Below are 27691 nucleotides of genomic sequence, written 5' to 3'. Positions count from 1 at the left end.
CAGGGACATTTATAGTAACTTTGTAACGTCACAAACTGACTTCAATAATAACAATAAATGCCACAAAGCCTGAGAGACCTTTTATTGAACCAAATATATGTAAATATGAATAATGACATTTAAACTAACTTTTATTAAAACAGAGATTAGGAGCTCATAAACATCCGGATGTGAATAAGTGAATATATATATTTAGATATTCAGAGTAAAGAAAAGAAACAGAAGCCGTAAGTCATCAAGTTTTAAGTTTAATTCCTTTTTAGAAAAACAATCACAACAAATGATCTGTATTCATTCTTATTGTTAAGTCCATTTTTTCATTATTTCTTTCCAACCAGTTAAAAGCAGCAGAAGAGAAGCACCGGCCCCCCGGCCCCCCGGAGCCCAGCAGAGCCAGAGCGGCCGTCAGGTGGAGGTGAATATTTAAGTGACACCGTTGGGTTTATTAAAACACGTATTTAAAAACACCCCCCCCCCCCCCCGCGCCCCCCCACCACTAAACACACAGACAGATTTGCTGGTGCAGAATATATCTTATCAATATTATTTACAAAATCTCTGTACAAATCAAAGACACGGAGTCCCAAAAAAACAAAAAAACAAGGCTGGTTGGTTTCAACAGGACAAAGGTCAGAGGTCAGCCTGGTGACCTGTACAGTGTGTTTACAGTGTGACATCTGAAGGTAGTGTGAGAGACTCAATCAGCAGGACATGAACACATGAACACGTTACACACCAGTCTAATCAACTGGTGAGTCACTGCATAGCATTGTGGGTAATTTCACCACACGTCGGTGGACGCTTTAAGCAAACACGCACACACACACGCATGCATGCATGCACACACACACACACACACACACACGTCAGCCCGTCCTCACGGATTCAAACGTCCACTCATGAAAAGAGAAAATTCACAAACATGTGAAATAAAACACGTTTAAATTATAACCTCCGGGTTTGAAGCGTGTATTAGTACAACGTCGGGTGTAAAAGTACTACGGGGCGTGGCGGCGCTCTGAGATGAGTTCAAAGGCCTTTTAACGATAGGAGACGTGATGTGTGCGATTCAACAACAACAACAGGTTCTGTGTACACAACGCGAGCGGCGTGACGGCTTCAACTCAATAAACACTCCGAAGGGCACATTAAAGGCAACAGAAGAAGAAGAGGGGCGGGGCCACGCTGTCAATCAAGCGTGAGTAACAAGGCGGGTAAGAAGGCAGAACTACGAGTACTTGAACACAACTTGCATATTGTTGTTATGTGACGAGGAGGAAAAATACCGTCATTATTCTGCATTAAATCGGTTGGATTCTGATCAGAAAAAAAACAGAGTAAAATCGTAAAAGTCACAGAGGGGTTTCCCCCCCGCCATCACAGGGGCACATCTTCAAGCTCCGCCTCCTACAAACACGCAGATTTAAATGTTAAAATCCTGTAAGAACTGATTGTGATCCTGGAAGCAGAGGCATCGACACGCCCCCCCACAATGCATTGCACTGCGCTCACACCCCGTGGACGAGCACCGCCAGCCGGTCAGGTGATGTGTGGCAATATGGTGTTTATGCTAGGCAGACAAACAAACACACAAACAAACAAAGGCCGTGAAGAAGAAGTGGAGGTCGCTCTTCTGCTTCCTGTCTCCTCGGCTCCAGAGGACTGTGGCATTGTGGGAATTCTGCTGCCTCAGTGGTTTCCTATTGTTATTGTTTTGATCAGAGTTCATCCCCCCAGCAGCTCCTCCACGACGTAATGCTACACAAAAAGCCCCCCGTGTCCGTGCTTCCTGACAGGGGGGGTTACAGGAACCCATAAATTAAATATTACACCGTTAGGAGGGTTAGCAGATGAAGGTCAGAGGTCGGCGTTATTTACAAGAGTTAAATTACTACAATGGCTTTAGTCAAGTGTCCTTTAGGGGGGGCACCGCGTCGAGAGTTGATGACATCACAGCGTCCAGGTGTTTTTCACTTCAGGGATCCTCACTGGTCTTCAGCAGCTCCATCAGGGCCCCCACAGCGCCGAAATAACCCTACACACACACGCACACACACACGCACACACACACACACACACACACGCACACACGCACACACACACACACACACGCACACACGCACACACACACACACACACACACACACACACACGCGTTAGGGGCCGTCTCTCGGGGGGGGGGCGTGGCAGCGGGGGGGGCGGGGCTCACCTCGTGCTCCAGGAACAGCGCCCTGAGCTGGCCCTTGGACCAGAAGTCCATGGCGTAGGCCAGCAGCTTGGTGGACACGGTGTTGATGCGCAGGAAGTTCCCCACGAAGACCACGCGCTCGATTTTCTGTCCACAGACACGAGAAACTTTAACGTCTAAAAGCTCTAATAAAAACTTTTACCTCTTTTAGAGCCCGACACGTCGAGGGGAATATTGATGAAGGAAAATGAGGTCAAATACATTTTAAAAAGGCGACATTGATGAAAAAGAGTTAACAAAAAAACCCAATGATTTCCACCTCAGAGGCCTGAAGCAGAAAGTCCCCCAGGAGACAAACCTCCATCAATACGTTCAGACGGTATTGATCTCAACGCAGCGTTCAGCCGCTCTAAAGTCTCATAATGGATGAGTGAATTCATCGTGTTGATGCAGCACCTCCCTTTCACCACAGGGGGGCCGGGGGGCTGCTGGTTACCAGTTCACTGAACCCACTGCTGTCAGCCGATGGACGTCAGCACACTAATAAATATCAAGGAATATTTTATCTTTCATTATAAACTGAATTCAAAACTTATTAAAAATCTCTAAAACCTAAAACCTTTTAGGAAAAATAAGCTTGTAAACTAGTGTCATCTGGTTTTTCTAAACAGTCAGTTTATCACGCGTGTGTCATTGATCCCATTGGTCAGACGTGTGTGTGTGTGTGCTGCCGCTCTGTGTGCGGTGATAGCCCTGTACAATGCTGCTTGATCACCAAGCCACAAGGCAACACTGTAAAGAAGCTCACCGCACACAGACACACACTCGCTCGCACTTTGTGATGTGAAGACGGTTGTGTACACGTGAAAGCTTGAGCCATTCACGCAGCTGTTGATCCTCCGTGGTGTGTGTGTGTGTGCGCGTGTGTGCACCTCGTTGACGGCACACATGCGTGCGATGGATCCTATGTTGTTGGTGATGGTCACCAGCGTGGCTCTGGCCAGGTCTTCCTTACTGATGCTGTCTCGCTTCTCTTTGCTCATCATGTGGCCAAAACTGGAGGAAACAGAAAACACACAGAGACGCTTCATCGTCACGGTAACCCTGAAAATAAACAAATAGGTCGCCAGACGACCTTCAGAACCCTGATACGTCAGCTTCTCTCAGCCTCACGCAGCGACCTTTGAACCCAGATTGTGTGTGTGTGTGTGTGTGTGTGTGTGTGTGTGTGTGTGCAAGCTTAACAAATAAATCAAGAGTTCATCCACTTTACACAAGTAGTTGAATAATGTATAATGTAGGTTTGTAATAAAAATAAAAGGACTCATCCAGAGAAAACTACAAAGATGGCTGACACAATTATTAACAAAAATAATGGAAATACAGCGAAAAAGAGTGTGAGAGGAGGAGGAGTCGACTTTAGATCTTTACAAACCACTTTCACAGCGATCTCAACAACATCATACAAATCACACAACTGTGCAAAAGGAAAGCAGATGTAACCCTTGACCCCATCTCCTGGCCTAGCATCCTCGTGTGGGCGCACACGTGGTCGGGTGCAGTTTGGCGGAGAGAAAATAGTCCCGTTCCTCACATACTACACACATGCTACCTTCTGAAGCTCACCTGGAGGCCACGGCGGAGCCCTGCAGGCCGAAGCGCTCGTAGTCGCCCCCGTAGATGTCCTTCACCAGCTTGTCCACGTTGGTGGAGTCGCCCTTGCTGGCCATCTCCAACGCCTCCTCGAAGGTCTCGCAGCCTGTCAGCAGGCAGCAGAGGCCGAGGAACGTGCCGCCTCCCAGACTGAGGAGGAGGAGGAGGAGGAGACGCGGTGTGAGGGAGGAACGGTGGAAGGGAAGAGAGGCGGAGACGAGTTTGTGAAGGGAACAGAACCGCTTCTACTTCTGATATAATCCTACGAATAGATGAAACAAGCTCATCATTTGAATGTGACAGGCGGCTTGTTGAAGTGCAGCCCATCGGCACACGAGTATCTAATCGTAATCTAGTTCTACTGTTGAATAAGGACGAAGGTGGAGCAAAGGTCGAGAACAGCTGATTCCTTCTTATCAGGGTGAAAAGCCTCGAACCACCTTCACCTTTGGCCCAGATTCAACCGTGCAAAACAAGTTCAAACTCGATTTGGAGCTCATGGTGGACTTTGGTCCATCTACTGTATTTGGGGCAAATAGGCAGCATGGGATCATGGGAGTTGTAGTCATTCCTTCAGCCAAAAGCGTTTGTTAGAACCCATCCATCTGAAGTAGAGGTTTGCGTCGTGTCGATTGAAGACCTTTATCAGCGCGTCTACAACAGCAGGCGAGTGGGTGCGGGCGCAGGTTCCACGCTCTCTTTTCTAGGTGTCCACCCTCCTCACCTGGTCCCGGTCACCCGCTTGTAGTCGCTCTCGGAGTACACGGCGAGGATGGAGACCCCGGAGCCGATGTTGACCAGCAGCATGGGGAAAGGATTGTCCAGAGTGCAGGTCTTCTTCACGCAGCTCTCGGTGTCTGACGGGTTCTGGAAGTAGTAGCCCTCTGGGTGCCCGTTGAAGCTCACCCGGTCCACAAAGAGCAGGCCGCGGATCAGGCAGTCCAGCTCGTCTAGCTTCAGCAGCTCCAGGTCGGCCATCTGCAAGATCATTCGGCTTTATGGAGGGACAGATCCTTCTTAAAGCACTTCAGGACAGTCCGGCCGAGGCACAGCTCATTGACCCTGCAACGCTGCAGAGAAGGTCAATGAGCTGTGGGAAAGAGGGGCCAAGGCCGCCTGCTTACAAAGAAGCATCCCGGCTTCATGGTCTATTAGAGACCTGTCAATCAGCGTGTAGCCCCGCCCTAAAGCAGCCCCTGCACAAACACATTGCCCTATTTGAGAAGCACACATGTTGGCTTTGAACGGGACTTATTGATTACATAAAAGATGATTTTGTGTTGCAGCTGCATTAGAGACAGCCAATCAGAAATGTTCTCACCGTCCTGAAGTCGTTCTCGAACTTGTAGGCTCCGCCTCCGGTGGCGCAGAGCGTGGTGTGCAGGCTGGAGAAGTTCTTGTCTCGGCCCATCTGGATGAAGCGGGGCATGGCCTGCGTGGGGAAGCGGATGAAGTGCAGGTTCCCCGTCCGGCCGCACATGGTCAGGTTCCTCAGCTCCAGGTGGACGTCACGCACGCCCGTTTTACCTGAGGGGGGGTCGATTTCATTTTGTTTTCTTTTTTATTCTGTTTGGCATCCTGACGCCTTCTTTGCTGCCGTCACGTAAAGCACAAAAACACTTTCAGCAATTTTATGCAACGGTTAGTTACACAAAGTGAACGGTACCTCCCGCTGTGCGAGTGTCTGCGTGTGTGTGTGTGTGTGTGTGTGTGTGTGTGTGCAGACCTACCATAGGCCACGTTTGAGGTGAGGTAGCGGCGGATGGACTTGAGGTTTTCCACTTCTTCCTGCTCTTCCTCTGCAGTTACATCGACCGGCTCGAAGTAAACCAACTTCACCAAGGTGCCTCCGATGTCCATGCCGAACCAGGGGAAGGCTGAGGACAACAACAACAACAACAACGCATTGAACATCTTCACTTCAAGAAAAACAACGCACCACAAGGATGACAACGACTGATGAATGAATGAATTCTATGACACTGATGTTTTATTGCTCACAAGGAGAGAGAGAGAGAAAGAAGGAGAAGCGAACTGAGATGATTCAGAAGTGTCTTAACGATTTAATGTCTCAGCCAGAAGTGAGAAAGAGAAACAATGCAGCTCTCGTATGATTACAACTCTGATATTTAACACAGGGAAATAAACTATAAACAGCTACGGTGTGGAAGCAGCATGAAGATGGAGACGGGAAAGAGCAGGCGGGTCTGCAGAGTTACTGTAGAACATTGAGTTCAGCACAATACAGAAAAAAGGAAAGAAACAAGAGCCACGGTCGCCATGGAAACAGACATCCTCCTCCATCACCTCCTCGGCCTCCTGTTTTGTTCAGCTCCTTGCATTCTCTCTCTCTCTCTCGGTCGGTCACTCTCTCATCATCACCCTCGTCTTCATCCTCTCATCATCATCACCCTCTCCCTCGTCTTCATCATCATCACCCTCTCCCTCGTCTTCATCATCATCACCCTCTCCCTCGTCTTCATCCTCTTCCCGTCATTCACTGCTTCTCGTCTCTCTCTAATTCAGTTAAAGAACGATTTACTGGAGCTGACGGAGCTGCTGCCTATGATCTACAGTTACATCATTTATATATATATATATATATATATATATATACACAGACGCCGTCTGTGCCGACGCTTCCCGCTGAGAAGAGAACAGCTGTTCTCATTTCATCTCATTTTATTAATGGTAACTATGGGAATCACTAATCACCTTCCACCAACAATAATCCCGTGTCCACGTTGGATTAAGTAGACACGCCGGTGCGTTGTTCCTCTCTCCGTGCGGACGTCACTCAGCTGTGATGCTATTTTCAGCAGCCAGCTGCACTGACCTGGGTCACAAACATCTGGTTGTTCTGGTTGTGCCACTCACATATTTGACATTGTTGTCCTCTTCACACCTGATGATTTCTATATGATCTCTATACCTTGGAGAGACCAGACCTTGTGGAGCTGTTATAGACAGCAGAGGCTCAGTTAAACTGGTTTGTGTTGTGGAGGGAAGCAGCGGGGAGCCTCGCATATTTTCTGTGAATCTGTGACTTCACTCACAAAGAACTGTGGTGGTGGACAAAAACCTGCTGGTATGCGCAACTAGAAAACACCCGAGGAAACAGGGGAAGGGCTTCTTTGGCCTCGGAGATAATATCTTTAGATGTGTCATTTGTGCCAAAAGAAACCAAAAGTATTACTTTACTGAGTGGAGGCTTTAAACCAGATGCACCTCAGCTGAAACATTACGTTGAAAGGAGGTGAGGTCAGGTGAGCGTTCCGTGAAGTGCAGCCCGTTTTGACCCCATTGACAGACATTCATCCCGTCTCCTGGTTCAGCGGCCGGTGAGGTCAGTCCTCTTATCTTATCTATTATTATTATTTTAAATATTAATCATATGACTGTTACTGTCATCATAAACCAACATTACCCTCTCCTAGTCGTGTGCATTCCCTCCCCACAGGCTTCTGTGGATGGAGGTTCTATGTGATGGTGGTGCTATGTGATGGTGGTTCTATGTGATGGTGGTTCTATCTGATGGTGGTTCTTTCTGATGGAGGTTCTATGTGATGGTGGTTCTAGGTGATGGTTGTTCTATCTGATGGTGGTGCTATGTGATGGTGGTGCTATGTGATAGTGGTGCTATGTGATGGTTGTTCTATCTGATGGGTGTTCTATGTGATGGTGGTTCTATCTGATGGAGGTTCTATCTGATGGTGGTTTTATGTGATGGTGGTGCTATGTGATGGTGGTTTTATCTGATGGTGGTTCTATCTGATGGTGGTTTTATGTGATGGTGGTGCTATGTGATGGTGGTGCTATGTGATGGTGGTTTTATGTGATGGTGGTGCTATGTGATGGTGGTTTTATGTGATGGTGGTGCTATGTGATGGTGGTTTTATGTGATGGTGGTGCTAAGTGATGGTGGTTTTATGTGATGGTGGTTTTATGTGATGGTGGTGCTATGTGATGGTGGTTTTATGTGGTGGTGGTTTTATGTGGTGGTGGTGCTATGTGATGGTGGTTTTATGTGATGGTGGTTTTATGTGATGGTGGTTTTATGTGATGGTGGTGCTATGTGATGGTGGTTTTATGTGGTGGTGGTTTTATGTGGTGGTGGTGCTATGTGATGGTGGTTTTATGTGATGGTGGTTTTATGTGATGGTGGTGCTATGTGATGGTGGTGCTATGTGATGGTGGTGCTATGTGATGGTGGTGCTATGTGATGGTGGTGCTATGTGATGGTGGTTTTATGTGGTGGTGGTTTTATGTGGTGGTGGTGCTATGTGATGGTGGTTTTATGTGATGGTGGTTTTATGTGATGGTGGTTTTATGTGATGGTGGTGCTATGTGATGGTGGTTTTATGTGGTGGTGGTTTTATGTGGTGGTGGTGCTATGTGATGGTGGTTTTATGTGATGGTGGTTTTATGTGATGGTGGTGCTATGTGATGGTGGTGCTATCTGATGGTGCTGGTCTCTGCAGTGGTCCTGCCGTACACCTGCTTACTACTCACAATTATTTGAATCATTTCAGTTATAGGAACTGAATGTATTGTACATCGTTTACATTGTTCATTCTGTCCACATGACGTCACTGTAGTCTGTCCATCAGGAGATGGATCCTTCTCTGACGTCCTCACTGAGGTTTCTTCCTTTTTTTTCCCCATTGAAGGGTTTTCTCATTTGTTGGGGAGTTTTTTCGGTGCCGATGTGAGGGTTTCAGAACAGAGGATGTCGTATGTGTACAGACGGTAAAGCCCTCTGAGGCTCATTTGTAATTTGCGATTTTGGGCTATACAAAATAAAATAAAATGAATTGAATTATCTAGGCAAAGTCCACTCAGAGATCAACATCTACACCCGTACCCACATAGTGACCTCTACTCATGTAGTGACCTCTACACCTCCGTCCCACATAGTGACCTCTACTCATGTAGTGACCTCTACACCTCCGTCCCACATAGTGACCTCTACTTATGTAGTGACCTCTACATCTCTATACCCGTAAACACGTAGTGACTTCAACACCCATTGTCACCTCTACACCGGTCATGACCTCTACACCTCCTCTTACCTCTACAAACGTTTTTACCTCTACACATTTCCACGACGTTTCTTGTACATCTGTAGTGAGGCGAATGCGGCTCAGTGGTAGAGCAGGGCTGTCCTTCAATCAGAGGACCGGTGGTTTGATCCCCGGCTCCGCTAGTTGACGTGTCCTTGGGCGAGACACTTAACCCCAAATTGCTCCCTTGAGCTGTTCCTGCAGTGTGAATGGGTATGAGTCAGTAGATCAGTCAGTTACCTCAAGACCCGTAGTACCTTCAACACCCAGTGTTACCTCTAGACCAGTAGTACCTTCAACACCCAGTGGTACCTCAACAGCTATAGTACCTTCAACACCCATTGTTACCTCTAGACCAGTAATACCGTCAACACGTGTAGTACCTTCAACACCCATTGTTACCTATAGACCCGTAGTACCTTCAACACCCATTGTTACCTCTAGACCCCTAGTACCTTCAACACGTGTAGTACCTTCAACACCCATTGTTACCTATAGACCCGTAGTACCTTCAACACCCATTGTTACCTCTAGACCCCTAGTACCTTCAACACGTGTAGTACCTTCAACACCCATTGTTACCTATAGACCCGTAGTACCTTCAACACCCATTGTTACCTCTAGACCCCTAGTACCTTCAACACGTGTAGTACCTTCAACACCTCTACACCGGTCATGACCTCTACACCTCCTGTTACCTCTACAAACGTTTTTACCTCTACACATTTCCACAACGTTTCTTGTACATCTGTAGTGAGGTTCAGTGGTAGAGCAGGGCTGTCCTTCAATCAGAGGACCGGTGGTTTGATCCCCGGCTCCGCTAGTTGACGTGTCCTTGGGCGAGACACTTAACGCCATATTGCTCCGTTGAGCTGTTCCTGCAGTGTGAATGGGTATGAGTCAGTAGATCAGTCAGTTACCTCAAGACCCGTAGTACCTTCAACACCCATTGTTACCTCTAGACCAGTAGTACCTTCAACATGTGTAGTACCTTCAACACCCATTGTTACCTCAACACGTGTAGTACCTTCAACACCCATTGTTACCTCTAGACCAGTAGTAGCTTCAACACGTGTAGTACCTTCAACACCCATTGTTACCTCTAGACCAGTAGTAGCTTCAACACGTGTAGTACCTTCAATACCCATTGTTACCTCTAGACCAGTAGTTATGTCTACACACGGGTGTACACAGTATCTGGTGCTGTTTTAAGAGTTTAAGCATTATTATTATTGGAAATGTTTGACTGAGATATAATATTTGTTGGTCTTTCCACAAAATATTTACAAAATGTGATTTCTCATCATCTCTCCGTCGTTTTCTGTTCTCTTGCGATGGGGAAAACCTTTTTAGGTCAGACACAATTGTGCCCCACGACTTGATTCCTTATTGAGGTCAGCTGTGAGGCTCCAGGAGGAAAGGTGTGTATTAAAAAGCACTGAGGCAGAGATGTGAGAACGAAATATGATCTTTTGTGACATAATATAAAGGAAACCGTTAGAGGCCGGCCGAGGGTGTGTGACGATCACATATTGATCGCCATGAGTTGGATTGAAAAGTTTAGTGAGTAGCTCGGGTAGCTCGGGGAGTCTGCGTTAGACCTCTTCGGACACGGTGTTACTCCCGCCAGCAGCGCCGGCTTGAAAATCCCCGTGTCCCTCCTGTCGAGCGTCCGCGCCCCCCCCCCCTGTCGGCCAGATCATCCGCTGTCCTAAAATGACGATAGACTCAAACAGACCATGAAGCAGGGGCTGATGTAGGGCGGGGCTACACACTGATTGACAGCTCTTACCAGATTAGGACTCGATGGTGGTTTTAAAGCGAGTGTCGCTGTAGTCTCAGGACAAACTCACCCTCAGGGACAAGAACTACGCAAGCTGCTCACCATGTTTCTGTGATGAGAGCAGAAAACACAGTGTGCATACAGCGTATCTACTGATCAGATCACTTCCATACCGATTATCACAATGCTGTGAATACTACTCACAGTACAAAAGATATCACCAGCTCCACTGCGGTGTTCTCCAATCAACGGACTATTTTCTCTCCGTGTCATGAATAAACTGAACTAGGGTTACAACTATTGTATTAAGGATCAGTCATTTTCCATAAATCGTTTGCTCTATAAGATCAGAAAATAATCAGAATATCACTTTATAAGATGTCAATTTGGCTTTTAGGAATTTCTATCGTACATTGCTTCTAATGTTTTAGAAACATGACCCCCCATAACCGCGCACTGACTAAACTAGAACGAGATTTTATTTTGGTAAAATACTACTTTTAGGCGGACGGTTGTAGTTTCAGATAGGAGCCCCCCCTCGGCTGAAAGCCCCACGCCCCGTTCTGTGTGGTAGAACTTTCACTCGACCTGTTTTAATGGGAGCTATTGTGTTACTAAATGAAGGCACTCCGGTTGTTAAAGCTGGGTGAACGTTGCCCTGAATTAAAGGTTGTGCTCTTTTAAATGATTACATCATCACCAAATGATAGGTCATAGAACGAAGGATTGTAGAACCTATCGATCACACTTTCCCCTCCAGCCTTGTGCCAGGGCCTGGTTTCAATCCCTCCCGGTAAAGATTACAGGACATCTGTAACTCAATTAAAGTCAAAGCTCAAACTTGTTGGAGAGAAAATGCCTTTCAGAAATAGGAAATAGGACCAATCATTGCAGCCATCAGACTATGCAGATTTCTTGCACAGCTCGTCCTGCCGACACTCGGTCAAACCAGGGAAGGATTATAGAAATGCACAAACACAATTAGTCAATTATTACTGTGCATTAGGAGAGCTGATGTGCGAACGATATGAAATCACATTATTGTATAATTGATCAGCTCACATCTGCAACACAGGCACAGCAGCTAGCAGGGCGCTACTGAGCATGTGCAAACAGCGCTACACACCCTGGCTGATGATATCACTCTGTCAACACATCTGTCACACAATCTGCAGGAGAGGAGCTAGTTAACGTTAGCCGTTAGCTGGGCAGCACAGTGCAGGTGGGCTCGAAGGAGGAGCTAACGGCTAGCGTTAGCGGAGGTCGCGTGAGATGTGTTGTGATGCGTTCAAGCGGCCTTGACAGGACGGCAGGACGGCAGTCAGCCATAAAGCACAGGACATGTCAAACCAGCTGGCTGTCCGGGACGCGTCCCAACACCCTTCATGAGAACTAGTCGGCCTGGATGAAGAGAACATCTGCGATTCCACTGAGCGTGCAGATGAAATATCTCATCTGACACACAAACTAACAACACCGTGAAAGAAGTTCTTGTTCGCTCTGACACGCTGCGATACGCTTTTATCTCGTAGTGGACTTTTAAACAATAAACCTCTGATAGCTAAGGGACTGCGCTAAAGGTTTGACAGGTTGCCATGGCAACAGATTCTTGGCCTCTTTAATATAAAAACTAAATTGGGGCATCAAATATTTCAATTTTCGCTGAAATGAATGAGACATTGCTGCATGCGTTGGTAAGTGGACCTCCTTTTAGAACAATGTTTGATTGTGCGACTAAACGAGTGTGAACATTTATTTACACTGACAAAAGAACCCGACACGCCTGAATGGAAAACTGCATAAAGGAAATATTCAAACTCCTCAATGAAGGAAACAAGAACATTAAGGGTTCGGTTTGGGGTTTCAAACCACAGCGCTCACCTTTCTTACACAGGTACAACCTGTCAGACCCACAAAGTAGTGCTGGTTTAAAACTCACTAGGAGCCAAGTTTAACAAGGATGTGGCCTTAGAAACACAACAATAAGTACAATAATATTTACTTAGGAAAATATGCGGCGGCTTTATTGTCTTGCAGCACAATGATTGACACCACGGCCATTACTAGATCACGTGGCAACACAATAAAAGAGGGGCCAGCTCAGATTGTGACTAACGCTGATATGCAGAATCTAATTGAATTAGGTTTAGAGTAAGGAATGCTGACGAGATGACATACAAACATTTAGAACAACTTTCACCGCCCACGACAGACACCACAAACCCTGCGGCTGTGACCTGCAGTTACCCCGAGAGGCCCTGCACAACCCAACAACCCGTGTGGGGACGCATGTAGGAGTCGGCTCCCGGCCCTTCGGCGTTAAGCAGCCGGACTGAAACTTTAACGTGTGAAGATAAGGACTTTAATTAAAAGGACAATTAGAAATGAAAAGTACAGACAAACTCATTTCTCTGTCTCAATGGAATGAAGCAAAACCAACACACACTTACCAGGTTTCTTTTCACTTACAAGCTTCATAGTGAGGCACAATGTCAGCTTGCAGGTGCGCAGAAATATAAACTAATCACAGGTAAGCTTGTTGGAAGGTTCGGTGGTCCCGGTCAGTCCGGGTTACGTAAGCAGACTCACACCCTGAAGAAACCGACTCTTTTCCAGTTTCCCCGGATTATCTCCTCTCACCATCATCGAAACACTCGGTAAATAAAAAGGGGGCGGGCCCAGTGCCCTGAAGACAGGAGTCGGCCGCTGATTGGCCGAGGCAAGCCAGGCCCACTTATCAGGAGCTTTCTCCCCACCGGGGAAACCGACCAATCGCAGCGCGCCGAAAGCAGCCTGAGGGTCCATGACAACAAAAAGGGGGTCTCCCTGACGACAGCGGATCAGCCGGAGACACCGCGGCTTGATCTCATCACTGAAGGGACTACATTGTCTGAGGGGCGAATCACGACGCGATAACAGCGGGCTTTAATAAAGCGGCGCTGGGTGTTAACCTGTAATAATTATACACGCACACACACACACCACTATAACACACACAGTAACTAATCAATACTGTGTCATTAAAAGCCTTGTGAACCAGTGAACACGGGTTTGATCACTCACGGGGTCTGTTCCGCTTCACAGACTCCGTCCTCCTCCGCAGCCGGCTCCTCTTGGCCGGGGAGCCGTTGCACTCCGCGTCCTCCCCGCCGCGGTGCAGGTGATGCGCTTCCTCCGGTGCCGCGGGGCTCGATCCGCCGCCGCAGCAGCTGCCGTTACCGTGAAACCCCCTCGGGCTCGGCCCGTTGTTGACGTGAAAGGGTCCCGACGCTCCTTTCTTATCCACCACTGACTCGGCTGTATCCATGGCAGCGGCTAGCCTAGCTTAGCTTAGCATCGACAGTAGGTGGATGACAGACCGCCGGCCGCTAGGCTAAGCTAACGTTAGCTCCGCCGCTTCCGAGCGGCGACCCCGCTCAACGTTACACGGAGCCGGCCGGTGGTGCCGCCCCCGGTAGACTATCCCCCGGTAAAGACGAACGCACCCTGGGGCTCCGGCGGGGGACGAGCGGCCGCTACAACTCTGCGTTCGCTTCGAGGTCACTCGCGGTCATTTCCCCACATTGAGATCAGCGGGCGGAGCGGCGACGGCCCGTGCGTCTTAGGAGCGGGCACGAGTGCGCGTGCTTGTGCTTGTGTGTGTGGACGGCGACGTCACGCCAGCCGCCCGAACCCGTTTACCTCGTCCGACCGGTTTTGCTGCGGTGCTTATAAACGATAATAATGACGGTGGAAGGAATGTCAAAGTGTTGTGCTGAAAAATGAAACGTTGTAACCTCTCAAGAGAGAATAATGAAATATAACGATGCCTTTGCATCCGCTGTGTGTGATCGTTGCATAACCGGAGATTCAAACAGTCACACGTCGATGCGAATGAAAAGAGGCACGTGACATTCAAGAGAAATCAAACAATAAGTCAGGGATATAAAATGGTTCAAATGCCAGAATAATCGCTAAAATAATATAGTCAAATCCGTCTGATTAAATATGCAAACCTGATGAGATATATGTAACATATGTGTATATATAATATATATAAAACATTCTATATTATAAATGCTTATTTTTACTTCCCATTCATAACACGTGCAGTTTTAGATAAAATAATCTCCAATCACTGCTATTATTATTCCATTAAAATGTACATTTTATTATTTTTTTACTGTTATTTTACCATTCAAAGCTTTTAGGCTTTTAAATGTTCAAATCATCTTTCTCTAATAACTCCTTTATGTCTTGATAATTTAATGTTATTATACATCATATATAGTTATATGTAATCTTTAGCTCTCTATTATATTGTGTAATATTAATGTCATACAATTGGGGGATTTCAATAACTACACGCTGCTGTTATTCATCTCTGTGAAGTTTATATGTGATCTAATTATAAAAACGAACCCACAGTGAAGATGTTGAACACACGTACGACCCGTTGATGATCACTGGTTGCTGTTGATGATGAGACGGTAGCTTGCTGGTTCAATCCCCGGCTCTGGCGGAGTCCTCGAGCAACAAACTAAACCCTGAGGTGCCGAAATCCTTCATTTATAGGCTCAAATGTCATCTGTATACATTTCTAATGCATATTAACAGAAATGAATGTCATGATAATAAAACCGATTTTATTCAATAATCAAACACACAAGGAACATGTGAAGGAGATCTGTCTCATATCTGGTTAGCTTAGCTTAGCACAAAGGCAGCTAATCCGTATCAGCATCCCACTGCCATTGAAGCCCTTTGATTGGCTGTGAGGTAGTCGGTGGTCTACTCCTCCTCTTTGCAGCGTCCAGCTCTTCTCGGATCCACGTCCTGGTCTTTAGCCCCCCGGCTCTACCAGGGGAGCTCGGTCCCGTCCCAGTTGTAGGCCTTGCCGGTGCGCTCCATGCTCAGAGAGTCCACCAGGCCCATCAGGTGGCTCACGGAGAGCTCGGCGCCAAACAGCTTGTCCTTCGGCACGTTCCTGTGGTACGGCCGCGAGAGGGCGGTGTCGACTGTTCCTGGGTGCAAGGACACGCACACCACCTGGGGGGGGGGGGGCACAAGTGGTCACAACCTTTGGTGCTTTATCAGAGCCAATCAGAGATGAGACGTCCCCCCTGCACGGATAGATCCAGACTCCATTCAGAAAACAAGTGATTTAAAAGGTAAAACATGAATTCAGACTTTTTACAAATCAATATACTTACCTCATTACTTCTGCATCATGTGTATCTGTTTATTGTGATTAATGTATTTATTTTGTGTTCTAACAGCTGTAACAACAGAGACAACACCTCACAATGATGTGCAGGTTACTTCTTCCATGGTTGATGGAGGAAATAAATGGCTGAAGTGATAGTGGTTTCCATGGAGATAAATCAGTGTTCATGTGTGTGTGTGTGTGTGTGTGTGTGTGTGTGTGTGTGAACACGTCTCCTCTGCTGGTCTCAGAAGGCGACTTAGAAGACACTAAAGGCCTCCGCTGGCGTCTCGTGTACTTCTGATGTAGAACCTGTGGGGACAAACCCACCTTGGGTCGACCGCGGCCCAGCTCGATGGACAGGTTCCTGGTCGCCATGTTGAGCGCTGCTTTAGACATCCTGTAGCTGTACCACCCGCCCAGACCTGAGAGGGGGGACACACCAGAGGAGCACCAATGAAGGACCGCGTGCTTCATAGGTCACCGCAGAGGGGGAGCGCGGGGCGGACGTAGCAGCTACCGTTGTCTCCGATGGACCCCACTTTGGCGGTGATGTTGACGAGGATGCCGCTGTGCTGCTGTGCTTTCTCCGGGGGCTGCTGACCGAAACCGCCACCACCCTTCTGGAGGAGGGGGGCAAAATACTTGGCCACAATCAGGGGGCCCACCGTGTTGGTGGTCAAGGTGGAAATGACACCCTGAAAATGGGGGAGAGGGAAGGAGTGAAATGGATGGATTAATTGATTGAGCAAAACAGACCAAACAGACCGTCATTGATGCCGGATTTAAAGTCAGATCCAAACTATTATGAAAGCATATTCAGGACTCATCGTCATGACGTCACGGCTCACCTGAGCAGACACGTCCCTCAGGCTGGTCTCTCCCTTCCCGGAGGGGTGCAGCATGGCCGACGAGTTGACGACCAGATCCAGCCGACCGAAGCTCTCTCTGACCCGCTCCGCGGCTCCGCGCACCTCCTCCTCCCGGTTCACGTCCAGCCGCAGGACCGTGAGTCTGCCCGGGTGTCGCTCGGCCAGGCCCCGCAGCTCGGTCGCGTCGCCCGGGTTCCGGCACGTCGCGATGACGGCGGCGGCGGTTCTGTTTGTTAAGATGTGCTTGCAGAACTGCAGCCCGAGTCCCCTGCTGGCCCCTTGGACGAGCGCTACGGGGGCCGCCATGACAGGTAGTGACGTCACACCGACTGGAGGCTGAACGCGAGGAGCGTGTGCGGCCTTCATGGTCACATATAACGTCGTAAATGTCATAATCTCAGGAAGATGTAGCAAGGAACATCACCGATACATTATTTTTAGAAATGAAGGAAGTCAATTATTGTACTGTAATTGTACTTGTATGTATGTCACGTGCAGAATGTGCTTCTTAATTTTAAGTTGGACTACTTCAAATGCAGAGCTGGCATTTAACGAGGGGAAGTTAAGGCAGCACGTTTCACAACATGCACAACACGCCCTCTGCAGGTCGTTACCGAGAGCGCTTACACAAGTCTTCATCGCGCGTGCGTGACATTGCAAAGTGCTGTGCACTGGCCAGATGTGGAGCTGTGTAAACCCTGAAGTTATTATTGACTCATTTCTATATTATTTAAAAGGTTCACTCAGTTGCACCATCGTGTTATGTTTGTGTTCTGTGTCAAACCACACAACCTCTTATGTATTATCTTATGGAATATTATTTGTATCATATATTAAGTGTGAGTACTGTAAAATAGCCAAAAACCAATGCCTTATTGTTGTGATATATGCTCTTTGTTGTTCTTTGCTGTTTTTAGCCATGAGTGAGATTAACATATATTTATAGATTTCTATGTACTATTTCAGAATTTACATTACATGTCATTTAGCTGATGCTTTTATCCAAAGCGACAATAGAGGGTTAGACTTAGGTTTGGAATGATTTTTTCATTTGCTAAGATAGTATTTATATTGTATTAAGTAATTAGCCCTATGCTTTTATTCTCTGTACGATCTCATATGTTACCCTTAATTCAGTAAAAATCTACTTAATTTTACAACGAGGAGGTTGTATGTGTTGTGGGTGTCTCTGAAGAAATTGTGCAGCAGCAGCGGAGAGAAGATAGTTATTATTATTATTATTATTATTATGATGTTATTCAGCAATTTAAGCAAGGATGATTTCTCCATCCCGGAGACTTTCTAACATGTCGTTTCATTTTCTGGTCCAGCAGGTGGCGGTGACGCATTAGCAACCCACACATCCGGGTGTCGTAAAATGGACTAAAGTTAAATTATAAATTTAAGTTATATATATCAATTATAATAACACACATTTTCAGCAAAGGTTTTTTGGCATTAATCTACAATCATTAATTACATAGCGAGTGTATAAACATATTTCAGATGTATTAAATCTACGGTGGAACCGGTTGCCTAGCGACCGGTGGAAGTGTGTTGTCGGCTAGCGGCTAGCGGCTGGCTAGGCTGTCCGCTAAAACATATTTCATGTGACTCGTAAAACAGCGTTTAAATGCCGCTAAAAAGACGAGGGCCGTTGCAGCTCGTCCAGAGAGAAGTGGACGAACTCGAGAAGCAGGTTTGTAAGCGCGCTTTCCCTTTGTGTTTAACGCTAAAGCCCCGCTACAGGACGCCTTGTGCTAGCTTAAATGTCCACAAACGGCTGAAGATGAGACACGTAAACACAGCACCACGCGAAAGACAGATGTTCGCGGTGCATGAGGTGAATGCCGAATCATCCAGAACACCCTGGGAGAAAGACCTCATGGGTTTGTTTAGTGAAGGGCTCCTTAAGATGAAAAGGGGACATTAAAAGAGAAGATTTGTGAATGGAGACTGGAGACACTCCTGAAGACACATTGTTCAGAGTTTAAAGACTAGACAGTAATGCATTAACAAATAATTAATACAGTAAGAATAACGCAGTAATATATCGTGTCGGTGAATTAACGTTGAATCGGGAGGACGTGGCGGTTCACGGCTGGTGTCCCGTGCAGGTCGACAGGCTGCTGCAGGACGTGCAGAGTCGGGCGGGAACCACCGACGAAGCGTTTCGGAGGTAAACAGCCAACAATGAAACTATTGCAGGAACTTTTACTATCGTATTTAAATTGTCTTCACTGAAGCTTTGAGGTCTGTTTTTCATCCTAACTGGCCAAATACAACAAGATGTCAAGAAATGCAGATGTTGGCAGAGAAGACACAAAGGACCCTGATGAAGCTGACTAAGGTTAGTGCTTAACTGTCTATAAACATGGTAATTCAAATGTTATTCTTAAATATGTTTGGTGTAATATTTATTCATACTGTTGATTGACTAATACCAACTTCAATTATAGCTGATCACGTTTCTGAGGCAGCATGTGGATCAATCTGATGATCAATCTGATATATTATTAGCTATTGTTAAGGAATCTATTTAGGGACTAAATGAAGACAGTTTTGCACGTTTTTAATGAAATGAAAGATTTAAATATAAACATATAAATACACTTCAGTTCCTCCTTTTACGTACACACTAGCTAATGTGAGCCTAGTTTGTGCAGCTAACAGGTCAGGTGGACGGATGAAGCTACCAGTCGCGAGAGAGGAGAGAGACAGAGAGAGACGGAGGAATCCGAGGCGATACTCGTCCCTCACTCGCCAACGTCGCCTACCTCCCTCTCTCTCCCCCTCTCTCTGCGCTGCTGTGAAACCCTCAGATGGAATCCTCGCTTTTCATTCATATCTGCCTCTGAGACTGTGCGCGTGTCCTCGTCCTTCTTGTTGCTCCTTTAAAGTGACGTAACTGGAGTTTATTGAAACTTTGTTGCAGTGTTTTTTGCTTTATCCTGATTCAGAATGAATATGATACAATTTCTGTGTTCACACTGCAACATTTAACAGGAACTAATGTTATAGACAAACGTCACGCGTGAGCAAACCCGAACCCCGTTGGGATGTAGAAGGGGCGCGTGGCCTAACCAGTTCGCTGCTCTAGGCGGACGAGCCGGCTCCGGTGGGGAACTACGAGCGGAGGAAGCAGGAGGAGGAGACCCGGCTGCAGAGCATCCTGAAGCGCGTGGACGGCCTCTCTCTGGAGCTCTCACCACCGGGACCCAGCTCTGCTGCAGGGTCAGTGACCCCTGTGACCTCAGGAAGAATGTACAAATATTACACCGGTTGAACTGCTCCTTTAAACGATCCCCAAAGTCCCAAAGTCACATCCAGTTCATTTGAGCTTTGAAGCTCTGTGTTTCTGAGGTTTAAGAAGACGTTGTGATTCACAGCGATGAATCACAGGAAGATGAAGAAGACGAGGACCAAGACGAGGACGAGGACGAGGACAAAGACAGTAGCGACGATGATGATGATGAGGATGAGAAGCGGGCTGCAAAGCCTCCCTCTCCGTCAGAGCCTCTCATCTACACCGCCCTCAGCGACTTCACGGGAGAACAGGAAGGAGACCTGTCGGTTCAGGTGAAGCACTTCCTGTTTCATCATCAGGCGTGTGTGTGGGTAACAAACATGTCCCACGACGTGACACGTGATGTGTGTCCCTGCTGTCCTCAGAGAGGGGGGGTGCTGAGGATCATCAGAAAGACGGCAGACGGGTGGTGGCTAGCTCAGGATGCTAACGGCAACCAAGGAGTCGTCCCCAAAACGTACCTGAAGGTGAGATGAAGAACAATCACGCCTTCATCTCGTTGTGTCGGTTAGTTCACAGAGGAAAGCAAAAGGAAAAAGTTTGACCTGAGCCTCCTTTGCTGTTCAGATCGGCTCCGGGGTGAATGATGATGATGATGAGGAGGAAGAGGAGGAAGAGGAGGAGGAGGAGGAAGAGGAGGAGGACGAAGAAGAACTGAGCGCTGACGGGGAGAAACAAAGGTCGGTTTAAAGTAAAACAGTATTAGGTCTGCTCAGCGATTGAAGGACATCAGGTGTCAGGTGATAATAAAGCCCTCCAGGACACAATCAATCAGTTTGATCTGAATTCTTCTGTTGTTTAAAAGTTCTCCACATTCCAACTGGAGCAGCGTGAGAAGAGCGCTGACGGAGGTAAATATCTCCTCCTTCTTCTGCTGGATTTATCATCAGCGAAGGTGGAATCCACAATGTTTGGTGTGTGTGTGTGTGTGTGTGTGTGTGTGTGTGTGTGTGCGTGCGGGGACAGATTGATGCAACAGACGTGCTCTCTGCCATGGGGGCCATACCCTCCGGATTCAGACCGTCGTCGCTCACCAAGCTGCTGGTGGAGGAAGGTCATTACACACACACACACGCACACACTATCAGTATCAGTAACTAATCAATACTGTGTCATTAAAAGCCTCTGTGTCTTCCTCTCAAGGTGTAACACACAGAGGGAGTCACTACGTCCAGCCCGAGCTCAGCCAATCACAGCTCTCCTTTAGCGACCTCTTCTTGGATCCGGACACCGGCAGGGTGAGACGGCATCTCCGGTCCTACGTTGCCATGACGACCATGAGTTCACAGATAATTACGCTCACAGCGGAGGTCGGTTTGGAGCACAGAATGTTTGTCAGAGGAGGACGTAGCCATGGCGACGTCACTCGTTAGTTTGCGAACTGATGTTTGCAGCCCGTAAACAGGAAATGACCTCATCGGGCAGAGACCTGTCACTGTTCTAGCCCCGCCCTAAAGCATCCCCTGCTTTATGGTCTGTTTGACTCTAAATGGACCATCATTCACTAAATGAACATCATGCTGTATTGAAGAAGACTTGAAACTAGAGACTGAGACTTAAACTCAAGTTTACAATGTTTACTGATGGAGTAAATCAAGAGAGAAGTAGAGTCATTTCCTCATAGACGTCTATGGGACCAGAGGAGTCGCCCCCTGCTGGTCACTACACAGAAGTAGAGTCATTTCCTCATAGACGTCTATGGGACCAGAGGAGTCGCCCCCTGCTGGTCACTACAGAGAAGTAGAGTCATTTCCTCATAGACGTCTATGGGAGCAGAGGAGTCGCCCCCTGCTGGTCACTACAGAGAAGTAGAGTCATTTCCTCATAGACGTCTATGGGACCAGAGGAGTCGCCCCCTGCTGGTCACTACACAGAATTTCAACTTCATCACATGGAGCTTTGACTTCACTTTAAAGACAGACGTGGTCACCCATCAACATGTCAATGACACATGCTGTGTCCAGGTGTGAACGGGGCCTGAGTGTGTGTGTGTGTGTGTGTGTGTGTGTGTGTGTGTGTGTCTCTAGTCATCCCCTCTCTGTGTTCCGTAGGTTCGAGCTCGGCAGGTGAGGACGTGTGTCTGCTTCAGTCTGGAGGGCTGCGCGAGGATTCCTTCTCCCGGGGTCGGAGTTCACGTCCTCAGCAGACACGTCCGCCTCTGCGCCTTCGACGGGTCTCAGGTGGAGTCTTAGTGTTGACATCACTTCCTGTGTCCACGTATAAAGAATCTAGTGTGGATATATGATATTGGTTAAGCTATTATCATCATTTCCTCTCATCTCCTGTTTCCTTCTCTGTCATCTTTCCTCTCCTCTCTTTTTTTTCTCCCTGACATTTTTTAACAAATCTTTTAAAACTTTTTTGAACCAATTTTGTTTTAATTTTTAACTTTTTTTTTTACTAAATACATTTTTTAAATCATTTTTTTCTTTTATTTCCATGCCATTTTTGAAAAAAACATTTTTGTATGCTTTTGATCAAATCTTTTACCTTTTCTTCAATTCAATTCAATTTTCTTCAACCAAATATTTTCTGACTTTTTCATGTAATGGAATTTTTTGAAAATGTTTTAAAAAGCTATGGGTTATAAATGCAATGTAAGTCAGCGTCAGCTAAATGACCTGTAATGTCATAAATGCTGCAGATGTGTTTCACTGGATGATTCTTCTCCTGGACTCACAGACGTCTTGTATCAGATATTATTCATTCATGAGTACATCTTGAAAATCCCAACTGATGCTCTTTCTTTCTTTCAGGTGTTGAGTAACATCCACACAGTGAGGGCGACCTACAACCCCAAGAACCCCAAGACCTGGAGCTTCTCTCCACGAGTACGCTTACAGCACGATCACGAATAGAAGAAGAAGAAACTAAACGTAATGCTCTGACTCTGTTTCTGCTCCAGGTGACGGGCCTCTTGCCGGCCCTCCTGGACGGAGACTGTTTCCTCCGCTGCAACTCCCCGTCTCCCGACCTCGGCATCCTCTTTGAACTCGGAGTCACCTTTACACGCAATGTGAGGACACACACACACACACACACACACACACACAACAACCTCTGGCGCTTTAAAGTAAAGTCAAAGCTTCACGTTTTAAAGCTGCTTATCACCTCTGCTCTTGTTGTGTTTACCATGTATCTTGTGTGTAGTGTCCATTTTGCTGCCGCGATCCTGTGAATTTCCCCACTGTGGGACTAATAAAGGAATATCTTATCCTGTTCTCTTTTCTGAGCAGCAGGGGGCGACTCCTCTGCTCCCATAGACGTCTATGAGGAAATGACTCTACTTCTCTGCAGTGACCAGCAGGGGGCGACTCCTCTGCTCCCATAGACGTCTATGAGGAAATGACTCTACTTCTCTGTAGTGACCAGCAGGGGGCGACTCCTCTGCTCCCATAGACGTCTATGAGGAAATGACTCTACTTCTCTGTAGTGACCAGCAGGGGGCGACTCCTCTGCTCCCATAGACGTCTATGAGGAAATGACTCTACTTCTCTGTAGTGACCAGCAGGGGGCGACTCCTCTGCTCCCATAGACGTCTATGAGGAAATGACTCTACTTCTCTGTAGTGACCAGCAGGGGGCGACTCCTCTGCTCCCATAGACGTCTATGAGGAAATGACTCTACTTCTCTGTAGTGACCAGCAGGGGGCGACTCCTCTGCTCCCATAGACGTCTATGAGGAAATGACTCTACTTCTCTGTAGTGACCAGCAGGGGGCGACTCCTCTGCTCCCATAGACGTCTATGAGGAAATGACTCTACTTCTCTGTAGTGACCAGCAGGGGGCGACTCCTCTGCTCCCATAGACGTCTATGAGGAAATGACTCTACTTCTCTGTAGTGACCAGCAGGGGGCGACTCCTCTGCTCCCATAGACGTCTATGAGGAAATGACTCTACTTCTCTGTAGTGACCAGCAGGGGGCGACTCCTCTGCTCCCATAGACGTCTATGAGGAAATGACTCTACTTCTCTGTAGTGACCAGCAGGGGGCGACTCCTCTGCTCCCATAGACGTCTATGAGGAAATGAGGAAATTCTCTCTTGATTTATTCCCTCAGTAAACATTGTAAACATGAGTTTATGGTCTCAGTCTCTAGTTTCACGTCTTCTTCAATACTACGTGATGTTCATTTAGTGACTGATGGTCCATTTAGAGTCAAACAGACCAGGAAGCAGAGGATGCTTTAGGGCGGGGCTACACGCTGATTGACAGGTCTCCACCAGAGACGTCCATATATGGTCACTTCATGTTTAATGGTGAACTCGTCCACTTCTGACACAGCGTCTCTGGCTTCAGTCCACAGGTGAGAGGGGAGACCTGAGCTGTGGGTGGGCCTTCCTCAAACTGACCGACGACACTGGGAACCCTCTCCCCCACAGGTACACACCCAATAACACACACACACACACACACAGCAAGGCCTCGTGTTGTGTAGTAACGTGCACAACAATGTGTGTAGGACCTTTGAGCTGACGGTGAATGGAGGGACTCCCTATGAGAAGGATGTGGAGATGGAGGCCTCGGCCCCCACAGGACGTAAGGAGACCATCGAGACTCCTTAAGCACCCGGCCCACCAGGGGGCCTCGATGATGTCATGGGGCAGAGGGGGCATTACGTTGTCATTCAGCTGACGCGTTTATCCAAAGCGACTTACATTACATGGATCAGTTAGGAGTCTCGCTCAGGGACACTGCGACATGGGATGTGGAGCAGCCGGGATTCAAACCGCCAACCTTGTGCACCCCGGCACATTCTACTCCATGCGCCACCGCTGCCCCTGGGCATCATGGGAGCTGGTGTCTTTGTTGTAAAGTAACCATTATGTGTCCTCGCCCATCTCTGCACTTGTCCTTCACCCTTCCCCCCCCTCCTCCCCCCCTCCTCCCCCCCTCCTCCACCCCTACTCTCCCCCTCCTCCCCCCTCCTCCCCTCTCAGCCCCAGGCGGCGTCTTCCAGCAGATGCTTCAGGCCCGCCGTCGGCCCAAACTGATCCTAAAGCTTAAATCGTGCGGCAGTGAGACCAGAACTCGTCTCAGGTGGGATTAAGAACGTTAGATAACCAAACCATCAGCTCCTCCTGAGTGTCCTTGTCTCCTCTCCTCCTGAGTGTCCTTGTCTCCTCTCCTGCTCTTCCAGTCTCCTTCCTGACGCTCTGCTTCACTGCCTGAGCTGCGTCCAGCTGCTGGTTCTCCATCGACAGCTGCAGGCCGACTCCCTGCTGCTGGACCGGCCCACCATGCAGGACGCAGGTACCCTCCTCTCCTCACCTCCTCACCTCCTCTCCTCACCTCCTCACCTCCTCACTTCTTCACCTCCTCTCCTCCTCTCCTTCTCATCTCCTCACCTCCTCTCCTCCTCTCCTCCTCTTCTCCTCACCTCCTCACCTCTTCACCTCCTCTCCTCCTCACTTCTTCACCTCCTCTCCTCCTCTCCTTCTCATCTCCTCACCTCTTCTCCTCTTCTCTCCTCACCTCCTCACCTCTTCTCCTCTTCTCTCCTCCTCTCCTCCTCACCTCCTCTCCTCACCTCCTCACCTCTTCTCCTCTTCTCTCCTCTTCTCCTCTTCTCTCCTCCTCTCCTCCTCTCCTCCTCACCTCCTCTCCTCTCCTCACCTATCAGACAGATATCACTTCATCTCTTCTGTTCCAGGTCTGATCTCCAGTCCGGTTCTCTCCACCTTCCCTGAGCTGCTGGAACAGCCGGACCTGCTGGACGCCCTCAGGGTGCGTTATTGATTAATTAATCAATGAATTGATGTCATGTTACCCATAATTCAGTGGTTTTTAAATGATCAGGTTCACTTTAGTGCAAAATGAACAATATTAGAATGAATGTGTTTTCTTTCAGAGCGCCTGGCTGGACGCTGAGAGCAGCATGAGCAGAGCCCAGAAGGTGTGTGTGTGTGTGTGCGTGTGTGTGCGTGTGCGTGTGTGCGTGCGTGTGTGTGTGTGTGTGTGTGTGTGTGTGATACCTGTACCGACCACTAGAGGGTTCTGGGAAGAAGTTGAGGCCTGTTTTATGTTTTTTATGTTATATTCATTTGCACAATTAAATAATACTAAACAAACATAACAAACATCATAATAATAATTAGTTTGAGTGCCAGAAGAGTCCGAATCCTCCACTAAATAATATTACAACATTATAGAGGAGCATGAAACAAACAATATTATAACCTAGAATAAGATATGTATGACAACAATGTCTGAGCGTGTGTGAGAGTAAGCCAGGGCTCATATATACACATATATACACATACATATATACATATGTATATATGTATATGATAATATAAATACTACTCCTCCTCATGTGTCTATTTCTTGCAGAGGGACTTGTCCTACGTGAAGCAGCAGTTCATCGCCGTCTACATGTCGTCTGCGTACGTCCTGCTCCGCTCGGCCTCGCTGCCCCCCCCTCGCTGGGCCGACCCCCCCTCGGAGGAGGGGCGAGCGGGGGTCATCTACGGCGCCCTGGACGCCCTCAGACAGGCCGGGCGGCCTGCAGGCCCCGAGGTGCTGGCGGACTCCGCGCTCCAGCATCTGGCCTTTGATGTGGAGGAGTTGACCTTTGACCTCCTCCGTGCGGCGCGGTAGAGGGGGGGGGTCACTTTGTAATTGAGGGTTTTTCTAGGCATTGGTTTGGTTTATTAAACAACAAAACCACTTAACTGTGACATAAATACGCTTTGTGAAAGAAAAAGAAACTTGTTTGTTCGCAGACGTCGTCACGGTGACGATGGCGATTGTCGTCATGGTGACGTCAATCGCCATGAATCCTCGATTTCACCGTCGCCGTGCCATTTTATTTTTGCAACCACTGAAAACGAAGTGACTAAGGAGGAAGCAGAGACGCCGTATACGTCTCTGGTAGAGACCTGTCAATCAGCGTGTAGCCCCGCCCTAAAGCGTCCCCTGCTTTATGGTCTGTTTGTCTCTACATGGACCTTCACTCACTAAGTGAACATCATGCTGTTCACTTAAAGAAGCAGAGTTTGTCTCCCGGTTGAGAAGATTCATTTGTCAACAGGAGGATGTTTGTTGGGGACTATTTCCCGCGGTGGATTAATACACAGGTGGCGCTCGGCTGCGATGTTCACATGTGGAGTGACTGACCTCAGTACCGGATCTTTGCTTCCGCCTGGTGTTTAAATACTATGGGTACATGTTGTATGTTCAGGGGACTTGGTGAGGACAGATCAAGTCCTTTTGGAGTTACCTGTCTTTACCTATTAGGCCACACCCCCTCACAACTTCATTGGTCCATAACTACACAATGAAATGTTTACTTCCCTTTTGAGGCATCCAGCCGATAATGATCCTTCAATTTGAGAATGGACTCTGCGTCTGGGAGGAGTTTGAAAAAATGTGTTTTTCAATAAATTAAAAATGGAAGCGGAAAAAGTAGTCTGGTGCATTTGCATGATTTGACTTTTTTTAGAGCGTGTCCAGGAGCACACGTGTGCAAAATGTCTGCGCACGCCAGAGTTTTTGAATATGGGAGAGGCCTTTTCTTGCGGGGAATCGTTTCCTGCTCGTCCTGCATTTCCACATTCCGTCGCCGTTGCCGTGGTGACGGTGACCGCGGCGACCAGAGAGCTTTGTTGTTTAGGTGCAACAGAATAAAATAACATCTAAA

At 47.7% G+C, this 27691-nt stretch overlaps 3 protein-coding genes across 10 annotated transcripts; 1 reads left to right on the top strand and 2 right to left on the bottom strand.

Annotated features, from left to right (window-relative positions):
* Positions 1-232: 232 nt before the first annotated feature.
* On the bottom strand, positions 233-14760 carry pank1a (pantothenate kinase 1a). 7 transcript variants are annotated; one of them, XM_078104322.1, is made up of 10 exons: positions 13751-14760; positions 9621-9782; positions 8932-9102; positions 5572-5718; positions 5163-5368; positions 4566-4819; positions 3815-3991; positions 3121-3244; positions 2210-2335; positions 233-2035 (listed from the first exon to the last, which is right to left on the bottom strand). In XM_078104322.1, exons 1-10 carry the CDS (start codon positions 13992-13994, stop codon positions 1976-1978), a joined length of 1671 nt encoding a protein of 556 aa, XP_077960448.1. In that variant the 5' UTR covers positions 13995-14760; the 3' UTR covers positions 233-1975. The 7 variants fall into 7 exon arrangements, with proteins under 7 accessions (XP_077960448.1, XP_077960450.1, XP_077960452.1 ...); XM_078104324.1 differs by lacking the exon at positions 13751-14760 and adding an exon at positions 13138-13336; XM_078104326.1 differs by lacking the exon at positions 13751-14760 and adding an exon at positions 13157-13323.
* Positions 14761-15292: 532 nt separating this feature from the next.
* LOC120813173 (C-signal) lies at positions 15293-17535 on the bottom strand. Its single transcript, XM_040169260.2, has 4 exons — positions 16724-17535; positions 16393-16570; positions 16203-16297; positions 15293-15715 (listed from the first exon to the last, which is right to left on the bottom strand). Exons 1-4 carry the CDS (start codon positions 17135-17137, stop codon positions 15524-15526), a joined length of 879 nt encoding a protein of 292 aa, XP_040025194.2. The 5' UTR covers positions 17138-17535; the 3' UTR covers positions 15293-15523.
* A 502-nt stretch (positions 17536-18037) lies between these two features.
* nphp1 (nephronophthisis 1) lies at positions 18038-27456 on the top strand. 2 transcript variants are annotated; one of them, XM_078104321.1, is made up of 20 exons: positions 18038-18443; positions 18862-18923; positions 19034-19094; positions 19845-19978; positions 20134-20323; positions 20417-20518; positions 20619-20731; positions 20857-20902; positions 21018-21105; positions 21195-21289; positions 22103-22231; positions 22808-22882; positions 22957-23067; positions 24349-24431; positions 24512-24588; positions 24990-25089; positions 25190-25302; positions 25703-25776; positions 25901-25945; positions 26383-27456. In XM_078104321.1, exons 1-20 carry the CDS (start codon positions 18378-18380, stop codon positions 26647-26649), a joined length of 2031 nt encoding a protein of 676 aa, XP_077960447.1. In that variant the 5' UTR covers positions 18038-18377; the 3' UTR covers positions 26650-27456. The 2 variants fall into 2 exon arrangements, with proteins under 2 accessions (XP_077960447.1, XP_077960446.1); XM_078104320.1 differs by having other exon boundaries at positions 18153-18443; positions 18829-18923.
* Positions 27457-27691: the final 235 nt, after the last annotated feature.

Source organism: Gasterosteus aculeatus, chromosome 6 (assembly GCF_964276395.1).
Source record: "Gasterosteus aculeatus chromosome 6, fGasAcu3.hap1.1, whole genome shotgun sequence".
Taxonomy (NCBI): domain Eukaryota; kingdom Metazoa; phylum Chordata; class Actinopteri; order Perciformes; family Gasterosteidae; genus Gasterosteus; species Gasterosteus aculeatus.
This window is presented reverse-complemented; position numbering and strand designations above follow the sequence as displayed.